Below are 25,882 nucleotides of genomic sequence, written 5' to 3'. Positions count from 1 at the left end.
TGAAATCCATGTCCTGGATTTTAGTTCAGGATTCAAAAACATTTGCTAGAAAGCAAAGTGTTTTGCCAGTTTAACTTCATTGCCTTCATTGATGCTTGCTCAGGAGGGAGGTCTTCGTAGACAAAGCTGCAAAATTGAAATAATGTTTAACAGCATTACAAGGCAGCTGTGTGGATTCTCTTCAATATTGAAGAAAGAACAGTTCACAATAAGACTTAATGGAATGGCTGTCTTGAACTGAAGAAAATTACTGCCACTTAATTTTGTTGTTCTCTGATTATCTTCCAGTTAGTCAAGAAAAGATTGCATGGGAATATTTAATTTCTTTTCTTTAATTTCTTTTCTTTATATTTGATTTTCTTTTCTTTCTTAGTACACAGCTTCACCAGTGATGACATGTTGAAAACAGTGTTTCAAGTGTAACTTGTCATTTTTAAGTGTACTAACTTTTTCAAGTTTGGATAATAATTGCAGATGATTTCAATGCACTCATTGCTCAGACACAAAATTTAGCTCTAGATGCCTAATGGCGTATACCAAGTTCATTACATGCTGTTGCTGTGATGCATGATCCTCCCTTTTTGTGTGTCGTCAGGGTCCTGCCACTTGCTGGGGCTCTGTGCAGTCAGCTGGTTTAGCAGAGCTAGTTGGGACACTGCTGCGTTGGAATTCTTTTAAAGATTAGATGCCCTAAAGGCCTCTGTTTCCTCCACTTCTGTTGTAGGTTGAACATGTTACTTAAAAATGGTCAAATAAAACTTTCCCCACCAAAACACATCAGTCCTACACTCTTGGTTTCTTGGATTTGACCATGAGCTTCCATTTTGCGCTCCTAGTAATCTTCCATATATAGGAAAGATTTGTTTTAATACATGTATAGGTTCTTTCTGTAGGTGCTTGATAATGGTAGCCTTGAAATGCAAACAGCAGAACTGATAAATCAGAAGTACTTCAACTTTTAAGAAGACAAAAAGTCACTGAACAATTTTGTGTGGTGTTAACTGTACTTAAAATATGCCAGGGTAAAGGGTTATGCTTGACTCCATTTCGATGCACAGAAAATGTCATGTATAAGTGCTGGTGTTCTTGTAACTGTATGAACTACCTCTTTTGAAGGTGTTTAAAATTTGCACATCTATCTGAAGACTAGTTATTAATGCTGTTAAACATTGTGGGAGAGTGCTATAACTTAGTCTTGTTTGCACTGTGCAGTTCATAGGCTGTTTTGTCTATTCAGAGGCATGGTTTCTCATATTTATGGAAGCCTTTCGCAAAGGTTCTTGCTACAAAAACTAAACAGATTTTCTTAAAAAACAACAAGTAAATTAATTAAACGTGTTTTAATAGTGTTTAGTGTCAGTTTGTTAATAGCTTATGACTGAAAGAGAAAGGACTTAAATTTAGGATATTCAGTAAATAGCCTGCACTAAAAAAAGATTAATAGAGCCCATTTTTTGAGGCAATAAGTAAATGAAAATGCTAGCTGTTGTGAGAATTTAGCTGAGCCTTAAAGTACTTTTTAGGATAACTTAACTGAACTGTCATGGAGTCCAATAATATAACTGCTTCTTAATTTTTCCTTGTGCTTTTTTTTCCTCTTTCCCTGCTGCAACAGCTTAATGCAATAAGCAGAGAAAATCCAGATGTGACCCTAGGATAAATCACTGCAGCTTTCTTAACTTTTGTGATGCGCATTGTTACTGAATCCCATTTGGTATTATGTGATTGTTAGGTTTCCCTGCTATTCTTGTTCCTTCCTTCAGAGCTAAAGAAAAACACCTTCCAAGTGAGGAGGAGAGGACTAGAAGTGATCTTAACAGTTCATATTCTTCTGAGGTCTCAAGGCATGCTTACATCTTTTGCTGTAGTGAGATTTTTTTTTTTCCAATAATTTGTTTTCCAAAGGTGGATATCTTTAACAGTTTAGTTTTTCTTTAAGCTGAGATTTCAGCATGAGCTGTTTTCTGCTGTTTTGGAAGGCCTTGAATTAAGAAGTTCATGGTTTCCTGGGAAAACCCTCACTATTCTCCAGTAAGGGGAAAGAGCTTTTGTATAGAGTTCATTTTGAATGTGAAGGCAAATAGTTTCAAGAGTTTTTGATTGCTCTAGTTTAGTTGCTTACATCTTTGACTGCTACCTGGCCTGATCTCCCTTCTCCATCTCCCTTTTTTTAGCCCTGTTTTGGAATGGAATCTTTACTTTTTGGATGGACTGAACACTAAAGCTAGGTAGGCAGCATTTGAGCACATTTTGTTGCTGTGGTCCAGCCAGCAGCATCAGCTGAAAAAACTAACTCTCTTGAAAATGACATGTCTGTGTTTTGACAAAAGATGTATTTAATGGGCTACTGAGGGGATTTTTTTTTTTTGTAAATGTGAAACAGAAGGAATTCTTTTAAACTATGTCTAGGTAGAGCTATGTTTAAAAGAAGGTACTACTCCAGCTTTAACTGTACTCTTACTTTTCATTTTGCAGGATTCTTAGTTGCTACAGAAGAGTTTTTACTAGTTTGAAGTGGCACAAACTAATTTAAATTTTCCAACAAGATAATTCCTGAAGTGGTTAGCTTTTCAACTGTTTACATTTCAGTCCAGTTTTAGTCATCTTGAATAAAAATTGAAATAGTGAATTTTCTTCTGATAAATGGTTTAAAAAATTGTGCTATAAAACGTAGAAATAACGAACGCTTTGTTCAGAACCTCAATTTTGAAAAATACATCTTCTGTCAAAACATTCTGTAGGAAGTAATCTGTGTAGCATATCCATCCATGATCCAGTAAGACCATGTTCAAATCCTCAAGAGGCGTTTGAAAACTGATCATTAGTTACCAGTGTGCCACTTCTATTTCACTTCTGAATACAAGTACCTGTCCACACACACGTGCACATGGATGTATATATATGCCTTTGTGTGTGTGTATATACAGGACTGGTGCTGCTTAACATCTTTGTCGATGACGTGGACAGTGGGATTGAGTGCGCCCTCAGCAAGTTTGCCGACGACACCAAGCTGTGTGGTGCAGTCGACACGCTGGAGGGAAGGGATGCCATCCAGAGGAACCTTGACAGGCTTGAGAGCTGGGCCCGTGCGAACTGCCTGAAGTTCAATAAGGCCAAGTGCAAGGTCTTGCATGTGGTTTGGGGCAATCCCAAGCACAAATACAGGCTGGGTGGAGAATGGATTGAGAGCAGCCCTGAGGAGAAGGACTTGGGGGTGACAGTTGACGAGAAGCTCAACGTAAGCCGGCAATGTGCGTTTGCAGCCCAGAAGGCCAATTGTACCCTGAGCTGCATCAAAAGCAGCGTGGCCAGCAGGTCAAGGGAGGTGATTCTGCCCCTCTGCTCTCGTGAGACCCCAGCTGGAGTACTGCGTTCAGCTCTGGGGGCCCCCAACATAAGAAGGACATGGAGCTGTTGGAGTGTGTTCAGAGGAGGGCCACGAAGATGATCAGAGGGCTGGAGCACCTCTCCTATGAAGACAGTCTGAGAGTGTTGGGGCTGTTCAGCCTGGAGAAGAGAAGGCTCCGGGGAGACCTCATAGCAGCCTTCCAGTACATGAAGGGGTCTACAGGAAAGCTGGAGAGGGGCATTTTGCAGGGGCATGTAGTGATAGGATGAGGGGGAATGGTTTTAAACTGAAAGAGGGTAGATATAGTTTAGACTTTAGGAAGAAGTTCTTTCCTGTGAGGTTGGTGAGACACTGGAACAGGTTGCCCAGCGAAGCTGTGGCTGCCCCCTCCCTGGCAGTATTTAAGGCCAAATTGGATGAGGCTTTGAGCAACCTGGTCTAGTGGAAGGTGTCCCTGCCCATGGCAGGGGGTTGGATCTAGATGGTCTTTAAGGTTCATTCCAACCCAAACCATTCTATGATATATATATACACATGTATGCTCACAAGTACACACACACTCTGCTCATATTCAGTTACAAAGATCAGAAGAGAAAAGCTCCATTTGGTTGATGGGCATTTACAGTCCTGTGGGGAATATGCAAATTTTTGATCCTGTTTTTTTTTTTTTTTAAAACAAAACAAAACCCACAAAACCAAAAACAAAACAACCAATAACACAGCTTTTGGGCAGAAAATTGAGTATGAAAGGCAGATAGAAAAATGTTTCCCATGTCTATAGACCTGACGCACAAGCAGTTAAGTCATGTGTTTCTTGATATATGTGGAGATGCAGAATTACCATTTAGTATATAGTGTTTACCTGTAGCTTTCTCCTTGAATTCAGTCTCTCCACACTCTAATTAGAGTATTTAACATTTTGGGCTACAGAACAAATTCTACAGCAAGAAATAGTAATCTGTCAATTGTTTAACAATGGAAAGATCTTTTATTATTTTATCTTTAGTGAATTCTTCCTCATAGTCATCAGCAGGATCTTGAACTGCTGCTTAGGAAACCATTTAGGTAGTGTCTGAAATCTCAGATATCCTGTAAAAGAGGTCTGAAAACTTTCAGGCTCCAGTTGATATAAGGTAGGACATATCTTTTTACTGCTAAATGTACTATTGAGGCTATTCTACTTGTTTGAAGAATCAGTAAGCCACTTGATGATAAATTATTATATTCTGTGGCTACTGTTTCTTTTTGCATTTCTGTGCCTATTGAGCTAAAGCAAATATGTTAATTTCCCAAAATGCAGATAATCTAAAATTCAGTTGATTTTGTGTGGTGCTGTGAATCTTGTCTTAACAGAAATTGGGTTAGGTTTGTATCTTCTCCTAGCTTGTAGTTCAGTTTAACACCATTTTATTCCATTGCTGTTCATCCGCAGCCATCACTTTGGCTTTTACAGTTAAGGTGGGTATGTGTAGGTTGGTGTGCTGTTACTCCCTAAGAAAGCAAGTTTCTTGTGTAAACATGGGGAAGAACAGCTTTTCCAGTCAGTGTTGCCACTTGAACTAATCCCCAGCTCTTATTCATAGCCTGCCTCAAGTCGGCTCTGTATGTTTCTCGTACCACCGGGAACCAAGCTTTGCCTGTTTGCTGCAGTTAAGTTGCTCGTTCCCTGGCTGCTGCATTCGTTTCAGAAGGCAACATCTTCAAAAGTTAACATAGGCTGTCCTAATAAAACAAGATCCAGTGGAGCTGTTTTTCACTTTGCTTTTTCTGAGTATCAGGACGAGCAGATATTGTACTTAGAGCAATATGCTGCTTCTGGTGTTGAAAACTGCGCTGCAGGAAGGATCTGTAGCTGGATCCCAGTGGAAGGAAGTCAAAACACCACCTGGATGCCTGCTTTGGTATAGGGAGTTTTGTAGCGAAATCAGGAAATATTACAGTAGCTTAGGAGAAATGGCAGGCCCTATCAAGAAGAAAATAACCATACTTGCAGCGTTACAGAGGATGTTAAAATCTGATTCATGTTTTAAGATTTACTCATTTGAAATTGTAACAAAACCATAGGTGATAGTGCTGCTGGCGCTGGATTATTTCCTATTAAATCAAGGCCTAATTCAGTGTTTTTGTGTTGTGGTTTGTTTTTTTTTTATGATCTTAAAATGAATGTTAACAGTATGCTGTTTAAATGTGCTGATGTAGTGACTTGTTTTAGTTGATAGATTGGTTTATCACCTAAGGCAGGAGTTACATACCTGGGAAGATGCAATACAGCCTACACCTATATATGACATTTTGGAAAGGGGTCACAGCAGGTGAACAGCTGAGTGTGACTTCCAAGTTAAAGACTGGGAGGGTGGGGGGGAGTTGTAGTAACATTTCACAGAGTAGAAAGGAATTAGGAACAGAGACAAATGGATGGCATTCTTGAGACTGGTAATGGAATATTGCATGTTGTGCTGTCTGCGGTTTGTTGGTTTTTTTTTTTCCTGAGCTTATTCAGAGACAACGCAGGAAAAGGGCATGAGGTGTCTACAGACCGGATAACATGCTTGAAAGTAAGAGACTTAAGGAGGTCAGGCTGTTTGGCCTATCAAAAGATTAAGATGTGGATTATTCTGGCGTATGAGTAGGTTGGAAATAAGGAAAGTTGAAAGAATTCTTCTTAATCTTAGGAAGAAAGAAAAAAGATCTAAGGTTTGCGGATGAAGCAAATATAAACCATAGTTTACCCTTGGAACATATAGAATGGATTTTCCTTGTTTGAGGTGTTCTCTTTCAAGCTGGACACTTTTTTGTGATGTATGTTTAGCCCAAGAAGTTGCGGAGCCCACTGATAGGATAATGTGTTATAAAAAACATAGTGGACTGCAACATACAGGAAACTAATACAATCTGATTGTATTTTTTTAGTCTTTAAACTGAAACGATGGAACTGCCATTACTTCTGCTGAGACTCATCTTCAAGCTCACAGAAGGAGTATTCAGTCAGGATTGGCAGCCTAATAAATATTATGAATTTTCTGTTTGTGAGTTTTTGTTTAATTCATATCCAATATCCAGCTGCATAATGACTCTTGAGACAACTCAAGATTTATTTGACCTTTTTTGGGGGGATTTTGGGTGGGTTGGTTTGTTTGTTTTTTTAAGAATAAATGTTACTATTCAGCAATTCTTTGATCTGTTAAACATGCTGGGAAAAAAAACCCCACCAGCTAGAACGTTGATCAACAGCTGATCAACATTCTAGTTGTTTGATCTAGATGCGACTTTGGGAAGGAGCTGAACAGAGCTGAAAGTTTTATAGTGTTTTAGCTATAACTGTGAAGTCCTTTGTGGAGCAGGGAAGAAAGTTATTCTTGTAGCTCTGTGTGTTTCTCTAAATTCCAGCTTGTGGAGTAGTATATTTTGCCTTTTCAATGAAGTTCAATACCTGAAGCATAGCTGCATACTGTAGTTCTGGAAAGTATTTATTGCCTTTAATTTTAAAACTCCCATTTGTTTTGCAGGTGATTTTTCTGACCACACTGTTCTACCTATTGAGTTCCAGTGATGAGTACTACAAGCCAGTAAAGTGGGTGATAAGCCTGACACCTTTGTCTCAGCCAGGTCCCTCCTCAAATATAGTTGGCCAATCTGTGGAGGAAGCAATAAGGTATGTTGTTGATTTCTTGCCCCTTCTGGAAAATTCTTTTTAAATTTGATGTTAAACTACAAATTCTTAGCAATTGCAACAGCTCATGTTTCAAAGATGAGTTGCAAATCTTTGAGATTTTCAAGAACCTAGCATTGATGATTTTTCCCCCTTGATTGTTAAAAGAGCAATTTTATTGGACTTGCCTAAAAAAAAAATCTCAGAGCTCGGTGCTGTAGTGAATACTAGTGTTTTATAAAACCAATACACCCATCACATCCCTAACCCATCAGGAAGCAGTGTGTTTGCAGCTATGTTGGCATTAACAGCTAGTGCAGCTCAGTAGGAGCAGATTCATATAGCAAAACAGTTGAAACGGAGGACCTGACATCTGTGCTGTATACATTTCAGAGTTATTTAGTGTGAACTATTTTTAGTCTAATCTTGGGGACTCAGTGCCCATTTGCAGCTGGAGTGTATTAGATATGCATCTGGAGTGCATTTTCCAGTGCAGTTTCATCTGAGAGAAATCTAGTTCATGATCTCCATGAACCAAATTACACCAAAGGGAACAACAGGAGAGCGCTATTCCTTATTCCACTTAAACCACTACTGTACTGCAGTTCCAGAGTGCATCCATAGTGTTTCATGCTTGGTTACCGTTTTTACGTTTCACCTCTAAACTGCTACCATAAATGAAGGAGCATTTTTTTGTGTTTTTAAATATGGTTCACTGAGATTTCACAGTAAAGCAATTTTTGGGGTGGTACAGTAATGTATTTCATTGAGCACAGATGAATGAAACTGTCAGCTTTCACCTGTTAGCAGCCTGAAACACTAATATGTTGGTAACGTAATAATAAATGGGTTTCAAATAAGGGATTTAAGTCATAACTCACTTTTTCAAAAAAATTGATGGACTAGGCAAAGTCAACAGACTCCATGCTAAATTCTATACAGCTATTGTCTCTTACACTACTGCTTTCTGTGTCATCTTGTGTATACATACAAAACATGAATAGACTTTAGACCAGTGATGTATTAAAACTGCTTTCCAAACTCATTGCTAAATGTTCGCCATTGTTCTTAGGTGTACTTGACAAGTGAGTGGTGTTGTCTGTTACTGGAAATAAGCTGTTTCTGGGTCCATTTTAACAATGAGAAGTTTATGTTATGCTGCATAAGATCTTAAACAGCAATGATAACTGTAGTTGTTTCAAATGAAGGGGCAATCCAGGAAGAAAACAATGATTTTGGGATTCTGACAAAAAGTTAATAGACCTTCTCTTGCATGACTGCTATTGAGTTTTCATTGACCACATGGTTAATATCTCAGTTCTATCTCTTGTGAAGAATGCAAGCAGATTTAGAAACTGAAACTTGTCTCAAATTGTTCTCTTTAGTCCTTGGTGGAGGGGAACAGTGCCAAAAAATAGGATATGGCTTCTCTGGGCATGGATACCCTGCAAGGAGGATTGTAGTAAATGCGATTTTAATTTTAAAGGTCTGTGACACAGGTGGCCCACAATATTTGTCATAGAGTTTAGAATGGTGGAAGGAAAGAAAATAATGTTGGAGAATTTGACTGGAGCGTCTCTCTTACGAGGAGAGGCTGAGAGAGCTGTATCTGTTTAGCCTGGAGAAGAGAAGATTGAGGGGGGAACTCACAAATACTTACAGATACCTTAAGAGTAGGTGTCAAGAGGATGGGGACAGACTCTTCTCAGTGGTGCCCAGCAACAGGACAAGGGGCAATGGGCACAAACCGAAACACAGGAAGTTCTGTCTAAATACAAGGAAAAACTTCTTTACTTTGAGGATGACAGAGCACTGGAACAGTCTGCGCAGGGAGGTTGTGGAGTCTCCTTCTCTGGAGATATTCAAAACCCGCCTGGATGCGACCCTGTGCAACGTGCTCTAGGTGAACCTGCTTTAGCAGGGGGTTGGACTAGATGATCTCCAGAGGTCCCTTCCAAACCTAACCATTCTGCAGTTCTGTGAGAAGCCACAGGAAAACAAGTAGGAAAGAGCCAGCAAGCATCAGTAACTGCAAATATGATGAGAAAAAGTCAGTGTCTGGAGAATGTGGAATGTGAAGCTGCTTGTCGTACGCAAGGGAACTCGGTCTGTGTGTTCACTGCGGTAGCCTGAATAAGTCATTCGTATTTCTTTGGAGTAGCCTGTGCTTGGTGCCTTATTTGACTTCTTTGAAATGCTTTTTCTGAGATTTTCAGAAGTTCCTCTCTCTTGCTTAGTTGTACCTAAGGATTTTATCATAATGCTTCTAGATTAGCTTGCATTCCACTCAATACTTATGTGATCTTCAGTACATAAATATGAAGAGCATAGTAACAAATTCCCATGAGTTTATGCACGCCCAGTCTATTGCCATACGAAAACAATTGCCACTGCAAGCCATCTCTTTTGTCACAAAGCAGCAGCTGTCCTTTGTTTTTGAAGATGAGTTGTTGCTAGAAGGGTAGAAACCTAAAAATGGCTTGTTCCCCTCATCTATAAAAGATATGAAAAATACATGTTAGTACTTGGTGGTAAGATGGGAGGAAGAGGCTCCATTTGTATTATGAATTATCAAATAATGAAACTTCTGGAGTCACTTTCATCATTAGGCTGTGACGGCATTACACAACACGAATTCAGCCTCAGAATATTCATGCATTGAAGTTGACCAGAAGTACAGAAAGATCAGGTTATAAATGTTGAAAGTCACCAGCTGTGTTCCAGCTGCCATCACTCTTCAGCAGGACATAGCACTTGCACAAAGCTAAGAGTGCATCTACCTAGTGCTGTCCGGAGGGCAGGGATCCTCCCGGCAAGAGATGCAGTTACATCTCTGTTGCTCATGGACCAAATGACATGAAAATACTCTTCTTCCACGTTGTCAGTCACTTCCATTCCTCTTTTACTTAAAACGTGTTCTTGAAAAGCGCTAGGGAACTTGGATACAATCAGGAAGTATGTTCCTTTGTGTCCTTCGCCATTTATTTGTGAGAAGAGCAACGGGGAAAGAAGAGGGGGACAATCAGCAAATGGTTTCTGTAGCTCGAGCAATCCCTTAACCTGAAGCTGTAATCCAGCAAGACCTAATCAGAGAGCTTTTCCCATTGCAGTTTCTCTCAGCAGAGCTGTGTTGTGATTTTTATTGTCCTGACTAAAAGTAGCTATAGATTTTATAAATATTTTTATAACTCCCTCGGTGATGAGTTTGCAAAGACAGTTGATAGTTCTCCGTACAGGCAGATTGATTTATGAGCTGTATTGGGGTAAGAACAGCTTTCAAGCCTATTCTGAGCCAAGTGTTAAATGTAACTGTTTCTGTCACAGTACCTCAGGTGTTAAATTTGCGCTTGAGTAGTGGGAGAAAAAAAGATGCAGCTGTGGTGACACTGCAGGAGTTTTAAAGACGCTGAAGGGAATACAAGAGTTACCTGCTGGAAGCCATGGGCCAAAATGCCCTCCCAGCCTTTGACAGGAAATCTGTTCATCCAGGACAGAAGAGAGGCAAAACGCCAACAGCACGTATGAGGTGGTGGGAACCAGCCAGGGATTCGCCAAGTGCAAGTCATGCCGTGCCTGACACGAGAGCTTGATTGGCTAGCCTAGTGCTACAGGGGCAGAGTGGTGAATGACAGAAGGTCACTTGGAGGGCACACGAAGAACAAGGTGACATCAGGGAACACCCAGCAGAGCTTTTCAGTAACTCCCAGAATGACCTCCGTAATTTTACCTGGCACTGAAGTGAGACTGATAATTTGGGAACAAGAAATTCCAAGAGTTCAATGCCTTTATCACTTCATTTAAAAACATATAATCACATTATTGATGTTACAGGCTAAAAAAAGGCTGCTGGTTTGGTTTTTCCCGTGTTGCAAATGCAATTCAGTTTGTAAGCTGGGCATTTGCCTTTGCGCCAGATATCTGCCTTTGACGGAGTTTTCCCAGTTCTCACAGGTAAGTCCTGCCAGCCTCCAAGCTATCCTCTAGAAAGGGACCGACAGTGTTTGGACTATAGAACAAATGCGGTTTTGCAAACCGTTCATAAATCAGTTTTCCCAATTTTGAGTAATTTAATGATGAAAACACTTCTATCATTTTAGAGCAAGCACTTGTGTGTGCTTTGTCACCATATACTGCCTTTGCTCCTCCTGATTGATTGCATCTTGGGGAAGGCAGCATTTAATCTGTGGGGGAGAGGGAGGATCAATATTTGCCTAATGATAGAATCATTTTGGTTGGAAAAGACCTTTAAGATCATCAAGTTCAACCATTAACCTAGCACTGCCAAGTCCACCTCTAAACCATGTCCCTGTTTCACTGCTTTGATAACCTTTTCGGTGAAGAAATATTTCCTGATATCCAGTCTAAACCTCCCCTGGTGCAACTTGAGGCTGTTTCCTCTTGTCCTATCACTTGTTACCTGGGAGAAGAGACCAACTCCTGCCCTGCTACAACCTCCTTTCAGGTAGTTGTAGAGAGTGATAAGGTCTCCCCTGAGCCTCCTTTTCTCCCGGCTAAACAACCCCGATTCCCTCAGCCACTCCTCATAAGACTTGTTCTCCAGACCCTTTTCACCAGCTTCGTTGCCCTTCTTTGGACTCTCTCCAGCACCTCAATGTCTTTCTTGTAGTAAGGGGCCCAAAACTGAACACGGTATTCGAGGTGCGGTCTCACTAGTGCCAAGTACAGGGGGACTATTGCTTCCCTTGCCCTGCTGGCCACACTGTTTCTGATACAAGCCAGGATGCTGTTGGCCTTCTTGGCCACCTGGGCACACTACTGGCTCATACTCAGCTGGTGATCGACCAACAGCTCCAGGTCCTTTTCTGCTGAGCGGCTTTCCAGCCACTCTTCCCCAAGCCTGTAGAGTTGCATGGGGTTGTTGTGCCCCAAGTGCAGGACCCGGCGCTTAGCTGTGTTGAACCTCATACGCTTGGCCTCAGCCCATCGATCCAACCTGTCCAGATCCCTCTGCAGAGCCTTCCTACCCTCAAGCAGATCAACACTCCCAACCAACTTGGTGTTGTCTACGAATTAACTGAGGGTGCACTCAGTCCCCTTGTCCAGATCATTGAAAAGATGTTAAAGAGAACTGGTCCCAATACTGAGCCCTGGGGAACACCACTTGTGACCGGCCACCAACTGGATTTAACTCCATTCATGACAACTCTTTGGGCCCGGCCATCCAGCCAGTTTTTTTACCCAGCGAAGCATATACCTGTCCAAGCCATGAGCAGCCAGTTTCTCCAGGAGAATGCTGTGGGAAACAGTCAAAGGCTTTTCTAAAGTCTAGGTGGACAACATCCACAGCCTTTCCCTCATCCAGTAAGCGGGTCACCTTGTCATAGAAGGAGATCAGGTTAGTCAAGCAGGACCTGCCTTTCATAAACCCCATGCTGACTGGGCCTGATTGCCTGGTTGTCCTGTATGTGCCGTGTGATGGCACTTAAGATGATCTACTCCATAACCTTCCCTGGCACTGAGGTCAGACTGACAGGCCTGTAGTTCCCTGGATCCTCCTTCCAGCCCTTCTTGGAGATGGGCATCGCGTTCGCTAATTTCCTGCTTAGCCAGGACTGCTGGTAAATAATGGAAAGTGGCTTGGTAAGCACTTCCACCAGCTCCTTCAGTACCCTTGGGTGGATCCCATCCAGCCCCATGGACTTGTGTGTGTCTAAGTGGCGTAGCAGGTCACTAACCATTTCCCCCTGGATTATGGGGCTTCACTCTGCTCCCCATCCCTGTCTTCCAGCTCAGGGGGCTGGGTACCCAGAGAACAACTGATCTTACTACTAAAGACTGAGGCAAAGAAGGCATTAAGCACCTCAGCCTTTTCCTCATCCTTTATCACTATGTTTCCACCCAGATGATGATGATTCCCTAAAAAACATTTAAAAGCCTGGGAGGAAGATCACTCTCAAAGGCACGTGTGACCGCAGGATTTTCTAACCCATGTCTGAAGTACTGGTGCTACTTCAGATAAAGCAACTCACTCAGAATTCACAGTGCCAAATTCTGTGCTGGAATTTTGTGTGCTATTGCCTGCAAATGAGACGGGAAGTAAACATTGAGGAAAATGGTAATAATCCTTAATATGCTAATGCCTCAGTAGCAAAATAGCTTCTGTTCTGTAACAGTGTTGGTCTTTCATGCCCAGCTGGTTTATCTGTTTCTCTTTTTCTTTGGTATGCAATCAAATGTCAGGTCTTTCTCACTGCAATTTTAACTTTCTTGGTGTGGCACACTTCATTACTATTTCTTCTTCTTGATAAATGCTCCATTTGCCCTTTGCCTTTCGCCCCTCCTGCCATTCTGTCCTTTCTTTTCTTTTTTAATTTTTATTTTTTCCTGTTTTCCATATTACATAAGTGGGTATCAACACAAAAATGTGATTATTTATGAAGGTAGCATTGCACCTTCATCATGTGCAAGAGTCTCCCTTGACTGGCAGCGGTGTTTATTAGCCTGTGGATATAGTAAATACATTATTTTCTTTCACTGAAAATGCTAAAAGTCAGCTACGGGAACCAATGGAGAAATGGGAATAGGGAGAGGACTGGCGACTGTGGCAGAAGGAGTATGCCATAGTAGGTTGAGCTGCAGGAATTCTTTTGGCAGCACTCTCAGTCAGGGTTGGGAAGATGATTTGCTTTAGAAATATGAGGACCACTTGGACCAGTTTACTGGATTTAGATCATTTTAATTCTCAATACTAGTTCGTGAAATTTTTCATGTAATTATAATTATATTAATAATGTAGTATTTTGAGGGTCAGGAGGAGATCGTTATCTGCACATATCAGTGTGAGATTTGCTTTGTTCATAAAGGTTCTGTAAAATCAAGTTAATTTATAGGTCACTACCTCACTGCATAAGTAGGAAAAGTATGGCCTTTACCCCTGAAATAGGGAGGCAGTGCTCTTGTCTGGATTTTTTTTTTCCCCTGAATGGATGAAGCAGTAATTCTCCAATTCACAGGTCTCCAAAGTAGTAGCATGCACACCTTTGCCTGAACCATTTTCCTTTCCCTGAGCAGCATGTCGTTCTCTTCCTGAATGCACCATACCCTTCTTCCCTGAAGCTCCCATTCCGCTTGCTCTGGTGGAGATATTGCACATTACTAAGTTGCATGTTGTCACGGCCTCAGTGCAATTTAGTGTGTGCGATACTTTCACATGAGTGCATGCACACGGGTATGGCTGTGGCTTAAAGTTACTGCAGCTTTCAATTTTGGTGGGGCCTAATTACATTATGAAATGGTCTTAAACCCTGATCAGTATTTTGAGTGATGCCTTGAAACTTGTGTTAGTGGAAGTTTGTTCTGTAATGCCAGGAAGATGAGTACTGTTTGTTTTCAGTTTGAGAAGGGTTATCATTATTTGCTTCATTTTCTTCATTTGCCATGTACACCTCAAATTTGATCAGATTTTTCATTGGTTATATAAAAGTTATATAAAATACTAGGTGTTTTTAAAGGGGAGATAGTAATCATATCCTTAATTGAAATTTGCCAGAAAGAGAGATTTGATATGAAGAAAACCTATAGTGCCTTGATGGCTGACATAGGTTCTTACTGGTTTTTCAACTTCTACTTATTAAAATTTAAAGAGATCTGAAATGATCTACCGTGTGAACAAACAAACAAAAAAAATCTCAGCTGTTGAAGCACCTAGCTGGTTTGCAGTGGCATCCCAGCAGTAATGATGGAGAAAATGAGATGGTGATACAATTCCCACAGAAAACAATAATCTTCCAGCATGTTAAGCTAATGCATAGAAAAAGCAAAATGTGTGATCTTGTTTACTTTACTGCACCATTAATAATGTCTTTCAGATTAATTTTTCAAAGACAACTGTTAACTGATTATGTTTTGACTGAATTTTTGCATGCAATGTAGCACAAGTAGCACGAGTGTCTCTTGCAGAAATCTCTTCTGTCACAGGAATGCTTTTCACAGGACCTTACTGGGATTTCATAAGCTCTACTTATGGTGTGTGTTACGAGATGGGAATAGAATTGAAAATGATTGTGTCTTAATGAAATCATATCCTAGACTAAAACTGGGAATAACCGATAGTTATTTTTTTAAATTACATGGAGGAAAGGAAAGCTTCAGTGGAGTTCCTGAATAAAAAGTAGAAAGTAGTCTATAAATCCAGAAGAGATGCCGCAATGTTTCAGTACATTTACAGAACCAAATTGACAGTAATTGTAACCTGATTATCCTAGTGGGATAGATAGTAGTATTTATCGGCTGATGGTTTTACTAGCAATAAGCACATGACTTGCTCGTACCACTATTTTAGTCTTAAATATTCTCCTATATGAAAAAAAAAAAAGATTTCTCTTTACCTGTACTTCCTTTTTCTTTTATATCAAAAATACTTGTTCTTATTAAACACAGCTGTCTGTATATTCTTTACGTACACGTGATTTTTGAAAGTTATTCAAAGAATAATTCAAAGAAAAACATATTCAAATAAAATTTCAGAAAATAATTTATTTGCTCATGCTTAATCTTTACTCTTTTTCCAAATTTACCTGAAACTGTGAAAAAATGTTCATTATTGTACACACATAGTTTGGGTCAAGCATGTCACAAAGTCTGTAGGAATTCTGAAGTTTGATACCCTTAATTCACGAGATTATGCAAGTGCATAATGTGATGCTGAAACAAACAGTCCCGTTCTCTATGCTGCGCAGACTGGTAGAGTGTATTTTCAAACACATTGACGGGTTATTGAGGGCTGCCTTGTTTTATATCAGGCAGTGCCAATAGTCTGCCATTTGCTTCTTTCGTGTTCCAGATGGCACATTCTGTATGGTCTAACAGCAATTGCTCTTAGTGCGTTTTTGTAGTTTGTAATTCTGTGACTGTCCAGTTTGTTTAAGACTGGGGGTATCTGTAAACACGTAGAGGATGTGGGTTTTTGCGTGTGTGTGCGTGTGCACGCACTTTTAAACACATAAGCAGATTTGCACACAATCTTTAAGAGTAGTGTAACTACATTGCGTCTTAGATACTAATCCTTTAATTACATATTGCACTTATGCAATTATGTATTTACACTGCTTTTTCTACACCACCAACTTCTTTAAACAGTTATTTGTATGTTACAACTTGCAACCTTTATTTGAAAGAAAGTTGAGTTGCTACATGATGTAGACTGTATGAGTAAGAACAGTGACACTTGCATCTGGAATTCAGCTCAGCCAGTTAGTTTTTCTCCTTGCTTCTAAGGCAGGCCAGTAGCTAACTTGGAGGGATGGAAAGACAAGGGTTGCTGAAAGAATTATTAAATATATAGGGAAGAGATCTTCTATCAGGCATTTCTAAGAATAAAGGGATACTATGGGAATTATTTTTAGTATAACATATTGCAAAATTCTGTGCTTGCATATCTAATAATTCTTCATGTGTGTATTTAAGTTTGCAGTATATATTATTATAACCTTAGTTAGATTTCTGCTGTTTAAAATACCCATTTATTGTAATGTGAGAAGACAGCATGAAGTCTGATAAAAAACTTCAAGATTTCCTAACATTTCAAAGATTTAACATCACAGCTTAACTTTTTGCTTTTTTGTCATCTTAGGTCAAATTATAAGGTCAATCCATTACTTATTCTCTCACCAGCATAAGCAATCAATATACCCTCTTCTCTATGCTTGTGATTCATAATTTTATAATAGTAATAATCTGTACAGAGTGGGAGTTTCTTAATATAAGACTGCAATGGATCTCGAGCTTTATGGCGTCCAACTAGCTGTTGCTCTCATTCATTAAGTTTTCAAGCTGAAATGGGGATCTAAAAGTGTTATATCCTTACAAGTGGTGTGGAGATTAATAAATGTTCAATGTGCCGTGCCAATGCATGGCAGCTGCTAAGAAAGGCTTGAGTAAAAGGCTAAAGGGAAGACTGACTGCATAGCTAAACAGCAAAGTAACAAAGGTCACGGGAAATGAGAAACTATCCTTGATAAAGGTGACGTTTTAGTTAAATGAAGAAAACAGAAGGATCATAAACTTTGGCAGATAGAAATAGTCCAGAAAGGGGCAGAGGGGGAGAGAGAGTTTGATTCATTTGCTCAAAGCTCCACAAAATGCTATTAAACCAAAATACCACTTTTCACATGGAGCAGGAGCAGGAAGCACTCAGTGGGGCTGAGGGATGACGAGTACTCTGCAACAAGGCTGCTGCAGGCTGTTGCAGAGCAGGGAGGTTAAATTGATGCGGTGTTCTTCTTTGCCGTGAAGGTAAGTGGAGGGAGGCACACTGTAAAACCCTTCTTATGGGTGAGCTGCAGCAGAATAGCTCAGAAATTACAGTGACTGTGCAAGAGATTGTAGAAGAACAGACAAAATGAGCAATAGCAAATTGGTGAGAGTGGGTCATACTAACTCACCAAAGAAAACTCAAGAGCAAAATTAGGGAAAAAAAAAAAAGTTCCGGGAACACAGGAAGTACAGATGTGTAAGATGGACATCAGTACTAAAGTTAAGGACATACCAGCACCTGGTAAATATGATTTAGTTGCAAAGAATCAATAGAGTTTTTACAGAGAGAAGTTCTGATATATTTTCATGTAGGCATGCTAGCTCAGTGCTTGCTAATACTTAAAGACATCTGCCAGGCATATCAAACATTAAGATCTGTTACAACAGACGTAGACAACAGGAACACAGAATATTACTCATTCTATGAATCTATGGTTTGCCTATATCCTGAATTACTGTGTGCCATTCTGGTTCCTGCATCTCAGAAAGCTAGGAGGGCAACAAGACTGATTAGAGGAATGAAGGTGTGCAGCAGCTTCTGTATGAGTGACTGAGCTGGTTAGGATTCTTCAGCCTGGAAAAAGGATGTTACACAATTGAGGTTTGCAAAATCAGAACCAGTGTGAAAAGGATGACTGGGGTTGGACTGCTCGTGGTCTCTTCCAACATAAAATCGTGGGATCATCAAAAAGCAAGCAGGCAGGTTCAAAAAATAAGAAAGGTGTGCTGGTTCATGCAACAGGCAGTAGACATGGGGAAGGTCTTGCCAAAAAAAGTTGGGAGTTGCAGCAACTTGCAGGATTGGACAGGGCTAAGAATAGATATTAACTGAGGATTACTAAATAGACAGCCTGCATCAGGTTCATGATATCCCCTGAGGTGGAAATAGAGGCTGGAAAAATGTGCAGAGGGGACTGTTAAATGTGTTTGTCCTGTTTCTTGTGTTCCCTTAGTGTCTGCTTCTGGCCTCTACTGGAGGTGGGATGCTGGCTAGACAGACCTTTGGTCTGAACTAGTTTGGCTTTTTATATGTGATGTTCCAAGATCCATTTTAGGAATAGTTAGGTATTGCACTTAGTAAGCATTGTGGTCTGCTCATGATAAAAATCTGAAAGTGTTAGAAATAGTTGATTCAGAAATAACTAATGCTTTCAAATGCACTTCTCAGAAGAATCGTTGTAAGTTATGTAGTATATATGACCAGGCACAAATAGTCATTCAAAAATATTCGAAGTATTACAAAGAAATAATCAGATGTAGAATTTCTTACAAGTTAGACTACATGTTAATTGGTCTTTTTCAGAGAATGCAGATGTTTCTCTGTTAGAGAAGAAAGACCATTCACTGCTGTGTCCTTTGGACTAGTTCCCACTGTTTAAAAGTCTGATGTTTTGATACAGTCACTGGGGCCCTGTCCTGCCTTGAGAGGTGTAATACTTGCATCAGTTACACCATCTCAAGGACCTATGCTTTGTTCAAGGCTATATCACTTTACTTGACTAGTGTCATTACTAGCCTCCATGTGTTGGAGCTGTTACCTCTCTTTGTTCGGTTATATCATTCCTAAGGAGAAATTAATTTCAACAGCAAAAGTGTCATGTCATGGAGTCGTTTCTGAAATTTATCTGCATGTTTATATTGCTCGTGAGATGATCTTACTCTGTCAAGAAACACTTACTGCCACTTCTGCTTTATTCATAGGTGGAGTATATCTTAGCACTCTTTGCTTGTTTTCATGTGTAATTTGAAACTGGAAAATAGTGAGGGTCTTTTTTATTCCTAAAAGAACTCTTGAAGAGAGTCAAAGAACAGCTTAAGATTTTTTTGCAAAAGGACTTCCTTCAGTCATTTCGTTCTTCAGTTTTCTCCTAGCGATCACTTGAAAAGTGGAGGATCATTGTAGAAGAGGAATAATATAGTCCTTTTTAAGGTAGTAGCTGTCCTTTGATTGTCACTGGTAGCTTGTCTTTTGCAACGGATCTTGGTGGTGTCTGAAGGAAGAAAATTAGTTATTTGGTTTTGAAGTTGTGGTGACAGCAGCTGTTAGTTTCAGCTGGGATAAGGCAGCAGTATTGTGCAAAGCAAGAGTTCCTGCCCTCCAGCCGTGAGCGTGCTGGCTTCTTTTCTGCTGGGAACGCAGCTATTTATGCCACTGCCCTATGAGTTGGATGGGGAGTAGGGAGCTGAGCTAGTTAGTTAAAACCAACCCAGCAAAAAATAGTTGTTAGCTGAATTCATTGTAAAAACCATTGTGGCACATAAAAGAGACTCTGCTGGCAGGTAGACAGAGGAAGGGTGGTCTGGGGCAGAACTGCATGCTTGAGAACAGGGGAATGGGAGCGCTCTCTTCTTGTGGCAGTTCTGAGTTAACCTGATTTGAAATAAATTGTGAAACTGTGCTGTGAAGTTTGGAATGCATTGCATTTGTTTTTATACCTTGAACCCTCTACTTTTAAGATGTGAAGTTGTTTTCTCAAAAGAAATTGAGTAGCTGGAGTTTCTTAAAGCATCATTTTGAACTAGTCCTGTATACAGGAAGATTTTGCACCAAAGATAATGTGCAATCCTCGTAATGTTAACTTAGAGAATATGGTAAAATTCCAAACATCAGTGGTGTAAAGAAGATGACAAAAGAGTGAAATTGTCTTTTTCTAATAGTATTTTTGCCTTAGGGTGTTCCTGTTATCAAACTTGCATTTTAATTGGATTATAGACCACTGCATGGGTTGTAAAGTGTTTTGTAAGGTATTTAGGGTAATGCTAATTCTTGCAAACGTTTCCAAAGACAAGTGTTGCTTTTGTCTATTTTTTTACTCTTATGCCCATTCAGCGGCCAGGGTCAATATGCCTTCATTATAAATTTAGTATAGTAACCAGTAAATCTCTCTTCTGAACTTGTCGTATGCTTACTCTGATCTTTCTGGAAACTCTAGTTCTCATCTGAAGGGAGGTTGTAGTGGAGTGGAAGTTGGCCTCTTCTCCCAGGCAACTAGCGATAGGACAAGAGGACATATCCTCAAGCTTCGCCAGGGAAGGTTCAGGTTGGACATTAGGAAGAATTTCTTTTCAGAAAGGGTCATTAGACATTGGAACGGGCTGCCCAGGGAGGTGGTGGAGTCACCATCTCTAGATGTGTTTAAGAAAAGACTGGACATGGCACTTAGTGCCATGGACTCATTGACATGGTGGTGTCAGGGCAATGGTTGGACTCTGTGATCCCAGAGGTCTCTTCCAACCTGATTGATTCTGTGATTCTGTGATTTCAGCCCGTATGCTCTTCTTTCCTCCAGCGCTCTGGGAACAGAGAGATCTAGAAAATCATATTGACTTAGGTCAATGCTCTGAGTTGAAGCTTGAGTTTTGTTCTGCATCCCAGGAGTCTTCACTTTTCTGCCTCTTTCATTTGAACTGGGGTTGTTGCAGCATTACGTTGAAATTTTTTAAATTTCACTGTGTCGCTAATGGTGAGCAGACCTTACCTGCAGGCTCTGTGAAGTGAACCTGAATTAAGGTGGACATATGTTTAGTGTAAACTTCAGTAGAAACAAGGGGAAGCTGTAGACTTCTTATGGCAAATCAGTAAAAGAGAAAAAAAAAAATCCACTAAAACCCACAAAACCTGTAATGTGAAATCTACAGGCAAATTCCCTAGCTTTTCAGTGAAGTAGAAAGAACTGCAACAAAAAAAGACTTAGGCCAGCCATGCAGAAACATTTGACAATTTGACAGAAGTTTCTTCATTTTTAATTTGAATAATGTGAAGTATGACCCATATCCTCTGATTTTTTTAATTTTATTTTTAATTTTACATGCTTTTCAAAGCTCAGTAAAATGGAATACATATGTCTAAGTACTCCTTACACCAAATTGCCATGAAGTGCTCATAAATTACATGTATGCAGACGACAGCTCTTGCAGGTAAAGTGGTTCATCCAGATACAGTGCCAAAGTGAGACATGAGCAGCAACTGGATTTTGTGATTTCTGAAACATACAATTACTCTTGTATATACAAGGAAGCTGTATGTATGCCAATAACACATTAAGAGATGAGATTAATTTATTGTCATAATTTCACCAGGAAGGTCTGCATTGTACAGATGGTAATAAATTCCTTCAGCGTCTGTGTTAGCCTACCACATCATCTTTAAGATCTGGTATCGCAGGTGCAGAGTAGCTGAAGCAGACTGTTCATGAAGATTCTGGTTAGTGTTTTCAGCATTATTTTTTTAGCTGCCTTAACCATGAAGTCAAATGAATATTAATTTCTAGAAACTTTAAGATATTGATTCTTAGTTTTTCTGTCAGAAGTAACAAACATGAGCCTTCAGAGACTTTAGAGTTCTCCTGGGCCACGCTCGCCTCAAAGTAGGATCTCCTGTGCTTTTTTCTGATTAGTTGAGGCAGACACAAAGAAAGGTGAAGGAGAGGATGAGAATGAAATTAGGTATAGCCTCGCTTCCTGCTTGACTACTGGCACCTCACAGCTTCTCAGCACTGTGCGATGCCTCCTCCTTTCAGCTTCTTAGTTGTGTGCACTAGAAGCAAGGAGCTAGAGAGATGCCGTACTGTTCCACAGTCTTTTAGAGGTATATGCTATTTTGCTATTGAAATATATTACGTATCAACTTGCAGAATGACATCAGACCAGGACATACCTGTTGGTCCATGATTAGCTTTTCTGTTACTCTGCTAGTGTATCTGTAATGAGTAATGGACTTAACAGTGTAAAATTTTCTTATAAGTTGCATGACTACATCAGCAAAAGACATGGCAGAACTTGAATGTAAATTTGAGTATAATTCATCTGAGGATAAAAATTATGCTTGTCTGAACTGAAACGTGAAAGCTGCATAAATTAGAATGGCAGTTTTGGATGCTTTCTTATGCATGAGGAACGGTTTTGCAGTTACTCGCTAGCATAGTTAAATACACAGCAATTAATTCTGGCTGTTGGAGTAATTTTTCTGGGTTGTTGTCTTTCATTTGGTTACCATAATAAGACTGTCCTCCCTTCTTTTGTAGTCCCTGTGCAGAAATCTAAAATGTTTGCTTGTTTAAAAAGTCAGTCTTCCCTGTAACTGTAAATGGATATTTTAATTTCAGGTGAAGTTGATACTTCAGATACCTTCTTCAAGCCAGAGGCCTACCTTGCCTCCTCTGTACTGAAATGTAGTTTTGGGGCATACTTACAGAAGTTGTTAAGACCTTGTTAATTTTACTACAGTACAGAAAACATCCTTATGGGAAAAATAAGGAGATACTTCAAGGACAGTTTTAAAATATTTTTGACAACTGAGATGTATTTGTGCCACAGTTCCTGTTTGATTGATAGGAAAAAGATTTACGCAAAGACTTATTTATAACGTTGAAATCTGGGTTCTTATAGATGCTATTAAATATTTAGATTTAATGCTTCCTTCTAAGAAATTGTTCTGGACATGTTGGGATTTTTGTCATTTTGGTTGTGTTTTGGAAGGACCTAGCAACTTGCATTACAAAAAGTTGAAAACTTTGAGTCACCGATGAAGAGTTTCAGAAATTGAGATACCTTCTTTATAGTGCAAAGGGATTTCTATGGGACAGGTCTAAGATTTAAGAGACTAGCAAGGCTGAGGAAGTGGGCTTGACAAAAGCATAAGGGTTTAGTGGGAGCAAATGTATCTTTAGTGCAACCAGGAGAAATGATGAGAGTTTTTTTGTTGCACCCTCATGATCATCACAGTGCAGATAACACTTCATCTCTCCAGCTGCCTGGAGGCTTCCATTGCCAAAGACCCTATTGTAATTGTTCATGTTCTAAATTCTTAAAATCCAACCACAGATAACTTGCCCATATGGATTAAAGCGGTGTTTAGCCTTCTGTTTTTGTAAGGTATCTTTAAATAAAATGTTGATTGATTATTTTTCCCTGCATTTTATATGATGTTTATACTTCATGGTTGACAGAATCAGTTTCAATTAATAAACAGGTTCTTGTTACAAAAATATTATGCTCCTTTGATATTCTCAGAAAGAGCAGACATTAATTAAATGTCACAGAAAATACAGAAAATTAAGACTTTTGAGTAGCTGAAGTATGAAAACATCTTGAGTTTTTAATGCAAACTCATGTTTAGCATTCTCACTGTGGCTTTGGTTTTTGGGGTCTTCTCTCCTCCTTGCCAAATTTTTTTTATGCCAGAAGTTTACTTTTCTTATAACTAAAATACAGATGAGTATTTCACTCTTCAAAATCCATATATTCTGTATATTTTAGTCTCTGATTTTCCATTTTAATATTATAGTAGTTTATCTAAACTGCGAAGTATTAGGCTCTTTTCACTGAGGCCACCACATATTTGTAAATATTCCTTCCCCTTCTCACGCACCACATAGTATTTGTCTGTCAAAGGTTAAATTTGTTATTTCAGGTCATTCTTTAAAGCTTGCTTTTTTCCATATTTTCCCTTTCCCTATTTTTAGGGGCAAAATGGCTGACAACAGCTGTTCCTAGTTAGTCTATTAGGAGAATCTCACATTTTCAACAACAGTGTTGATGTGGAGGTTGGAACTAGATGATCTTTAAGGTCCCTTCCAACCCAAACCATTCGGTGATTCTATGTGTGAGGTTTATTATGCACTCATAACTTCCAGTGGGTGAATGTTAAATAAGATAATTTTGATTCAGCAGTCGTTTGGGAATCTATGCATGCCTTTAGGTGGGAAGGGAGGGCAAAAATATGCAAACTGCCCAAGGAAATAATAATGAGGATAGTGATCAAAGAGCCAAAAACTGGAAGTCTTGGAATTCTTGACAGTAGTTCAAAAGATTCTACCTAGTAGTTTAATAGCAGAGAAGGTTTCTCTTCTAGAAGGCTGTATTGACTCAACAGAGGAAAGAAGCTGTACTCTCAGAGGCTTTAGTTCCAGAAAGGACTGTTTTCTGTGCAAACTTTGTTCCTTTTTTAAGTGCAAATAAAACCTCTCTACTAATCATCTGGCTCCATGATTTCTGTTGCATGTCTTCCTGTCCTCTCTGCCCTCCTGCCAGAGTTCCCAAAACTGCAAAGACACAAACAATGTAACTAAAAGCATGAAATGTAAAATGGGAAGTGAACGTCAGCAAACTTTGCATTTATCTTTGCTAAGAGGGTGTGTGTGCCACCACTTCTGCAGTGATGTAACTGTTAAGACTGTTCTGAGGAGAGAAACTCGGGGATAGTTTCGTTACTCGGATCCAGACTAAAATAGTGGTTTCAGGAAACTTCATGCCTTTCTCAAATGAGAGTGAAAACCTGCCATAATACATGGTGAGATATACCAGTTTGAGAGTGTAATTTTTGTGATTGTAGTCCTAAGCCACAGGTTTTCAGTTCAGTAATAGGATACTCCACATGTGTAAGTGCGCTAGTGCTGTAAAAATGATACAGCACTTAGCTGCCTGTTTGCTGTCTCATGAAGCTGTGGCCTCACTTAAGAGAGGACAACTTTGTTTTGTGACCAGCAGGTTGGACGTAGATTCAGCAGGATTGAATTAGATTACCAGAATTTCTATTTGGTTGTTAGCGATGTAACCTAGTAAGCAACCTAAAAGCTGGGAATATAAAGATATTGAGGCTAAAATCCAGTAATGAATATGAGGTGCTTTATTATTTTCATCCGGAAAGCCATGTAAGTATGTAGTAAAGTAAGAGTTTAAGCAGCCCGTTCCACTTCACAGACCGGTGGCTTTAATCAGATGAGAATGAGCAGATATAGAAATGTAAGGAGATATAGAAAATGAATGAAGAGGTGAAAGTGAAAAAGGGCAAAGAAAAAGTAGTTCGTACGTGGAATGGTAGTGCTTCTCATAGATAAAAGGTTATTTTTGATAGAGGATGTGGTCTGATGCTTGAGCAGTTTCTTTCAAGGAGTTTATCCCTGGAACCCATTGTACAGTAAAGAACAGTCTGGGTTTTTTGTGTCTAAATGCCTTAAATGACAGATGTGATGGATGCTTATTCTTTTCATAGGGAACAAATGCATAAAGGGTTCAGCGTTATGTTTTGAGTTGTTATCTGTGGCACTAATGGCTTTGCAGTTTTTAATTATATCTTTATAGTTCCCAGAATACTATTGCCAATAAAATTTAACAGAGTTTCTTTGCTTGTTTTAGAGGTGTATTTGATGCTTCCCTCAAAATGGCTGGGTTCTATGGACTCTACACTTGGCTGACTCACACTATATTTGGCATTAACATAGTCTTCATACCATCTGGTAAGAATGTGAACAATTATAATCTATTTATAGATTACATTACATTATTTATTGTACAAAATTAGTAGGATTAAGTGTTGCTGATAAGATTAGTCTTGAAGTTATTTTTAGAGAACATTAAATCAGAAGCTGGCAACTATCAGAATTAGAGTTGCACAGGCAACCCTAATATGGTTGATTTGTGCAAATGTCTTAAGACCGTTTCTACTTACAGAATTGGCTACTTTTTTATCATAACACCTGAGTCTGTTGATGAACTCAGTATATAGTATTAACTTAATGAGTAGCTAGCTATTCAGAATTTTTTTCTTTATTTCCTGTTCAATATGTGACCTCATCTTTTATTTCCTGTTTATTGTTCAAACCCCACTA

The 25,882-nt window shown here is 39.5% G+C and overlaps 1 protein-coding gene across 2 annotated transcripts in view; it reads left to right on the top strand.

Annotated features, from left to right (window-relative positions):
• Window positions 1-25,882, top strand: part of TMEM245 (transmembrane protein 245) — a 95,032-nt gene that overhangs the window by 55,107 nt on the left and 14,043 nt on the right. For both annotated transcript variants that reach the window (XM_068396434.1, XM_068396433.1), the window contains 2 exons: window positions 6,856-7,001; window positions 25,410-25,510. In XM_068396434.1, coding sequence (XP_068252535.1) covers window positions 6,856-7,001; window positions 25,410-25,510 — 247 coding nt within the window. The remainder of the gene's footprint in view (window positions 1-6,855; window positions 7,002-25,409; window positions 25,511-25,882) is intronic.

The sequence above is a fragment of the Nyctibius grandis genome, chromosome 3 (genome assembly GCF_013368605.1).
Source record: "Nyctibius grandis isolate bNycGra1 chromosome 3, bNycGra1.pri, whole genome shotgun sequence".
NCBI lineage: Eukaryota > Metazoa > Chordata > Aves > Nyctibiiformes > Nyctibiidae > Nyctibius > Nyctibius grandis.
The sequence above is the reverse complement of the archived record's forward strand: the minus strand, read 5'-3'. Positions and strand labels throughout refer to the sequence as shown.